This window comes from Dermacentor variabilis, chromosome 11 (assembly GCF_050947875.1).
Source record: "Dermacentor variabilis isolate Ectoservices chromosome 11, ASM5094787v1, whole genome shotgun sequence".
Lineage (NCBI taxonomy): Eukaryota > Metazoa > Arthropoda > Arachnida > Ixodida > Ixodidae > Dermacentor > Dermacentor variabilis.
The window spans coordinates 41,684,948-41,691,833 of record NC_134578.1 but is presented as its reverse complement, the minus strand read 5'-3'; the positions used below and the strand labels follow the sequence as shown (position 1 = coordinate 41,691,833).

Sequence of the window (6,886 nt, the reverse complement as noted above, 5' to 3'; positions counted from 1 at the left end):
TCCTCTCTTGGACAGTGCCACAGGGATATTTGCTCAACCGTGGAGGATTTTATAATTGCTACAAAGAGATTGTCTTGAATTCTTAAACATTTTATTTTTGTTCATTTCCTCCAGTTAGCTTTACCATTTCCAGTTTTTTAATAAAGATAGCCTAATTTCATCCAAATCTTGGCCAATCCCCCACAGTGGGTGTGCGCCATCGCATAAGGAATACCATACCATACCATACCATCTATGCCCCTGCTCAGGAATGTCCACCGAAGAAACGACTACTTCGACGTTCGACGACGGGCTGGAAAACGATGGCGATGACCTCAGTGAGCTCAGCTCCCTGTTACAGAGAAGCTTCGTTCCCGAGATCACAGAGGACTTCGAGGTTTGTCATTTCCAAGGTTCGCGATCTCTGTTGTCTGGTACAGCTATAGCATGTTGATCTTATAAGCACACAAGGAGCCCCTTGATGTCAAAGCGCTGTTAATGCCACAAAGCTGACGCTTATAACGGAAGTTAACGTCTGTATGAATACGAATTCTGCGTATCGCTACTTCTGGTTTAATTACTCAAATGATATTGCGCAACAAAGAACGACACGGACGTAAGAGAGGACGACACACCAAGCGTCTCTCTTACGTCCGTGTCGTTTTTTGTTGTGCAATATCATTTGAGTAATGGATTACCAACTTGCCCGGAATTCTGCTCTCATTAAGTTTTGGTTTAAAGGAACGCCACTGAGCAACACATAGCCTAAAGTGGCAGAACATTCGCCTAAATCTTTATTTACGTTTATCGGGCAAATGTCCACTGTTAGTGTAGAAAATGGCGGAGTAAGTTCCTTTTCTTCAATTTCACGCCGAAGTCACGTCAACGGTAACGTCAGCGTGATTCCGGGTTTATCGTTCTTTCTGTTCATGTGTGGTTTATGCCTCCTTCGGAAGTGTTCCCAAGAGTTTCGAGATTTAGTACCTTCTTACAAGATGCCGTAATATAATATATCATATTGAAAAACGAATAAAAAGTTCGAAGCAGATGCTATCAAAATCCGTGACGTAACCGGGATTTGGTGTCAGACCTTAAAGGTGGATTCGTCCCTCCTTCATTGTTTCCGCATCTTCACTTGCATTTCAAGCCTTTCTTGCCTTTCTTAGTGGAAAAGCTGCACCATTAGGTATTCCAGGAACATAGGCTGTAAGCGCACCTTTCATCATCATCATCATCATCAGCCTGGTTACGCCCACTGCAGGGCAAAGGCCTCTCCCATACTTCTCCAACAACCCCGGTCATGTACTAATTGTGGCCATGCCGTCCCTGCAAACTTCTTAATCTCATCCGCCCACCTAACTTTCTGCCGCCCCCTGCTACGCTTCCCTTCCCTTGGGATCCAGTCCGTAACCCTTAATGACCATCGGTTATCTTCCCTCCTCATTACATGTCCTGCCCATGCCCATTTCTTTTTCTTGATTTCAACTAAGATGTCATTAACTCGCGTTTGTTCCCTCACCCAATCTGCTCTTTTCTTATCCCTTAACGTTACACCTATCATTCTTCTTTCCATAGCTCGTTGCATCGTCCTCAATTTGAGTAGAACCCTTTTCGTAAGCCTCCAGGTTTCTGCCCCGTAGGTGAGTACTGGTAAGACACAGCTATTATATACTTTTCTCTTCAGGCATAACGGCAACCTGCTGTTCATGATTTGGGAATGCCTGCCAAACGCACTCCAGCCATTCTTATTCTTCTGATTATTTCCGTCTCATGATCCGGATCCGCCGTGACTACCTGCCCTAAGTAGATGTATTCCCTTACGAATTCCAGTGCCTCGCTGCCTATTGTAAATTGCTGTTCTCTCCCGAGACTGTTAAGTATTACTTTAGTTTTCTGCATATTAATTTTTAGACCCACTCTTCTGCTTTGCCTCTCCAGGTCAGTGAGCATGCATTGCAATTGGTCCCCTGAGTTACTAAGCAAGGCAATATCATCAGCGAATCGCAAGTTGCTAAGGTATTCTCCATCAACTTCTATCCCCAATTCTTCCCACTCCAGGCCTCTGAATACCTCCTGTAAACATGCTGTGAATAGCATTGGAGATATCGTATCTCCCTGTCTGACGCCTTTCTTTATAGGGATTTTGTTGCTTTCTTTGTGGAGGACTACGGTGGCTGTGGAGCCGCTATAGATATCTTCCAGTATCTTTACATATTGCTCATCTACACCCTGATTCCGTAATGCCTCCATGACTGCTGAGGTTTCGACTGAATCAAACGCTTTCTCGTAATCAATGAAAGCTATATATAAGGGTTGGTTATATTCAGCACATTTCTCTATCACTTGATTGATAGTGTGAATATGGTCTATTGTTGAGTAGCCTTTACGGAATCCTGCCTGGTCCTTTGGTTGACAGAAGTCTAAGGTGTTCCTGATTCTATTTGCAATTACCTTAGTAAATACTTTGTAGGCAACGGACAGTAAGCTGATCGGTCTATAATTTTTCAAGTCTTTGGCGTCCCCTTTCTTATGGATTAGGATTATGTTAGCGTTCTTCCAAGATTCCGGTACGCTCGAGGTCATGAGGCATTGCGTATACAGGGTGGCCAGTTTCTCTAGAACAATCTGTCCACCATCCTTCAACAAATCTGCTGTTACCTGATCCTCTCCAGCTGCCTTCCCCCTTTGCATATCTCCTAAGGCTTTCTTTACTTCTTCCGGCGTTACCTTCGGGATTTCGAATTCCTCTAGACTATTTTCTCTTCCATTATCGTCGTGGGTGCCACTGGTACTGTATAAATCTCTATAGAACTCCTCAGCCACTTGAACTATCTCATCCATATTAGTAATGATATTGCCGGCTTTGTCTCTTAACGCATACATCTGATTCTTGCCAATTCCTAGTTTCTTCTTCACTGTTTTTAGGCTTCCTCCGCTCCTGAGAGCATGTTCAATTCTATCCATATTATACTTCCTTATGTCAGCTGTCTTACGCTTGTTGATTAACTTCGAAAGTTCTGCCAGTTCTATTCTAGCTGTAGGGTTAGATGCTTTCATACATTGGCGTTTCTTGATCAGATCTTTCGTCTCCTGCGATAGTTTGCTGGTATCCTGCCTAACGGAGTTACCACCGACTTCCATTGCACACTCCTTAATGATGCCCACAAGATTGTCGTTCATTGCTTCAACACTAAGGTCCTCTTCCTGAGTTAAAGCTGAATATCTGTTCTGTAGCTTGATCTGGAATTCCTCTATTTTCCCTCTTACCGCTAACTCATTGATCGGCTTCTTATGTACCAGTTTCTTCCGTTCCCTCCTCAGGTCTAGGCTAATTCGAGTTCTTACCATCCTGTGGTCACTGCAGCGCACCTTGCCGAGCACGTCCACATCTTGTATGATGCCAGGGTTAGCGCATAGTATGAAGTCTATTTCATTTCTAGTCTCGCCGTTCGGGCTCCTCCACGTCCACTTTCGGCTATCCCGCTTGCGGAAGAAGGTATTCATTATCCTCATATTATTCTGTTCCGCAAACTCTACTAATAACTCTCCCCTGCTATTCCTAGTGCCTATGCCATATTCCCCCACTGCCTTGTCTCCAGCCTGCTTCTTGCCTACCTTGGCATTAAAGTCGCCCATTAGTATAGTGTATTTAGTTTTCACTCTCCCCACCGCCGATTCCACGTCTTCATAGAAGCTTTCGACTTCCTGGTCATCATGACTGGATGTAGGGGCGTAGACCTGTACAATCTTCATTTTGTACCTCTTATTAAGTTTCACAACAAGACCTGCCACCCTCTCGTTAATGCTATAGAATTCATTTATGTTACCAGGTATATTCTTATTAATCAGGAATCCGACTCCTAGTTCTCTTCTATCCGCTAAGCCCCGGTAGCACAGGACGTGCCCGCTATTTAGCACTGTATATGCTTCTTTCGGCCTCCTAACTTCACTGAGCCCTATTATATCCCATTTACTGCCCTCTAATTCCTCCAATAGCACTGCTAGACTTGCCTCACTAGATAACGTTCTAGCGTTAAACGTTGCCAGGTTCATATTCCAATGGCGGCCTGTCCGAGGGTTAACCTCGAGATGTAACGGAAAGGTTTCACAGAATACCTAGTTCACGAATTTAAACGCAACGGTGTGCCACACAACCAACCATCAGACAAGAGTTACATATTAGGACGGCATCGGAATGTTGGAACCAATAAGACGTACTCTGAAGACGATGCCTTTCTTGGCGAATTACCCCCACTTTTCAGTGCCAGGTGTATGTCTAACCGCACTCGCGTACCGATCCCGGAGATAGTGCAGCCAGACTATAAATGCCACTAGGGTCCCTGAATATGTGCCATTGAATATGTGCAATTGGGGCCACTGGGAATTCGATGACTATCATGATAACGATGGTGACGGTTGTGATGATCATAATTACAACTTATGACAAAAATTTGGAAGGATCGCGTTTGAACCTCTACTCGACGTCGATCAAACGTTGTTGCTCCCCGGCGGCTTTCACAATGAATTACCCAGTTCGTACATCCCGTTCCGAGCCCCGAGTCGCTCACGAAGGCTTCATCTTTCGTCAATGTTAACTGGAGGTTCAATCGCCTGTCAATTTTCTATCTGTAGACTGCGAATATAACGGGTGACTTCTGTTTTTCTTTGTGTATGTGCACTTGTGCTGTCTGACAATTTAAGACCAAGACAAGCTCAGTTCACAAACTTCGTAGGCTGTGTGCGCTAGCAGAGGATACCCAGGCTGTCGTTTATTAGAGATTAGGTGACAGAGGTATAAATGTTGGCCAATGGTGCATATACAAGGTGCCCCAGGTAACTTGTGCCAACGTTTACAATTATGCAAGCTTCATGTACCTGAACCAAGGTAATGTTGTTTGTCGTCGCTTGGAGCAAGTCAGACTATTTCTGCGCATTTCGCCTAATTACACAATTAGTTATGATTAATTCAACTGCTCACATATTATAATCAGAGCAGAGGTGTCAGTGACAAAATTGCATACCGTCCTGAAAGATTCCCGACTCAGCTTTCTGTTGCTGAATACGTGCTACATAAAAGTCTTTTCCAAGCCTAAGGAACGCCCGCGAGATACGAAAAGCGCCACGCGGCAATATTCACATCGGCAATCTGTTCTATGCATATACGGTCGACCTTCTAAAGTTCACTTTACAAGCTGTATTCCCAAGTAAAACATAGCCTGCCTGGGTTTACTCGCTAATCTTGTCTCTTAGCTTTACGCCTGTAATTTCCCGTTCCGCTGCAGAATTGTTACCCAACCATTTGTTATCTTTCAAGTTCCCACTTCATCCTTTTAGTGCCGGCTCCATTTCCCAGCACTGGCAGGATTACATTCTCGTGCAACTCATTGTATATTAAAATGTGCGTAGCCTCTAATCCTTGTCGACAATAACCCACGAGCGATTACGTATATCTTTAATCCAAGATATCCAGCCAACTGCTTGCAGTGCGGAATTGTAGGACAGTAATATAATGATATTCTAGTCGACTTTCTTGCTAATAAACACTAATTGACATGACCAATTGAATGAGACAATTGTCTCATCCTAGGCGACGAAAATCACTTGTTAAGATCGTTTCCAACGTCACTACACATGCAAACGCAATATGTAGCATCCAGATGCTGACTTACGTAAGATTTTACACCCGTCATCTGTGTTTCAGGCAAAGAAAAGCTAGTTTCATGGCAGAAGAAAGCACGGCGAAGGGATTGCTTTCTTGTGCACACAATACTCAGCCACCAGCACCTACAGCGGTGATTTAACCCAAAAGTAGGAGTAACGAGAGGTTCGATTTTCACGTCCATAACATGTCAGTCGCTAACCAGAACCTAGTTGATAATCGACTATTCACCTGAGCCACCTTCGCGTTTTAGCAGGATGCAGCTATTCACTGCAGAACTGGTCACTTTTGCGTCTCGCGCAGGCACAAAGCCTCATTGACGAAGATGTCATCAGTGAGAAGACCATCGAGAGAATCATGAAGCTGGTAAAAAACAAACTTTTGTTCGGGTACGACAAGGATGACTGGTGGAAGCCGGTCTGGGTGCATTTCTCGACAGCCTACCTGCTCGCGCTGCTGCTTGGCACGATAACGCTCCTAGCCGTCTACGTGTTGGTCATCAGGCGCACGTACCCTTCGATGTTCACAGTAATGGTCAGTGCCGAAGAGTCTGCGGACCCTCCCACGGCGGCGATGTCTGACGCCAAGCACTGGACAAAGGCCAGCGGCCAGCAGCCTGCAATGGTGGCGCCTTTGTGGCACCGACTGTTTACCGAGCGCAAACCGGATGAAAGGCAACATGCCGATATGGAACCGAAGGCTAACTCGGCGAAGACTAGGTACATACCACTAATAGAGTGGTGATGGGCGCTTCATTGTCAGGTGCCCAAAGCTGTATTATATAACGATCACTGTACTTGTTACTGACCGTTGCGCCCATGGGAGAGCCCTATGCGACGTCAGAGGTAGTGAAGATTTCCTAGTCTTAACGTAATAAAGTTGCCCTGATTTGACCTTACACGATGAAGAATGGGTTGGAGAGTATTTGCTGGCGCCACTAACAGGCTATCACACGTCTTCGAACTCACGTGTAAGTGAACTCAGCCTCAGATCGACTCTGTAGTTTACGCAATCCGGTCGAGTTCAATTAAGCGTCGGTGTGAGGGAGGCTGAATAAGTATGAGTGTGTATGATTGAGTGAAGGCGATTCTGAGTGGCCGCGAGTCTCATTCTGAGTGAGTCACGGTGAATAAGTATTCTCTTTATCATGGTTCAAGAACGTTTTCGACGTTTCAAGAACGTATTTTTCGGACTGGCTATTTCGTCTTTATGATAACCGGAATAGCAAGATATCGCGACGCTTCTGTT

General features: G+C 45.0%; 1 protein-coding gene across 1 annotated transcript; it reads left to right on the top strand.

Moving 5' to 3' along the window:
• The first annotated feature begins 250 nt into the window (after positions 1-250).
• On the top strand, positions 251-6,493 carry LOC142563218 (uncharacterized). Its single transcript, XM_075673767.1, has 2 exons — positions 251-376; positions 5,942-6,493. Exons 1-2 carry the CDS (start codon positions 251-253, stop codon positions 6,380-6,382), a joined length of 567 nt encoding a protein of 188 aa, XP_075529882.1. The 3' UTR covers positions 6,383-6,493.
• The last annotated feature ends 393 nt before the right edge of the window (positions 6,494-6,886 follow it).

Bases quoted from the DNA above. Each gene is read 5' to 3' on its own strand.
- LOC142563218 (XM_075673767.1), top strand. From the start codon at position 251: ATGTCCACCGAAGAAACGACTACTTCGACGTTCGACGACGGGCTGGAA. The intron at 377-5,941 runs GTTTGTCATTTC...CGTCTCGCGCAG, and splicing joins AGATCACAGAGGACTTCGAG to GCACAAAGCCTCATTGACGA.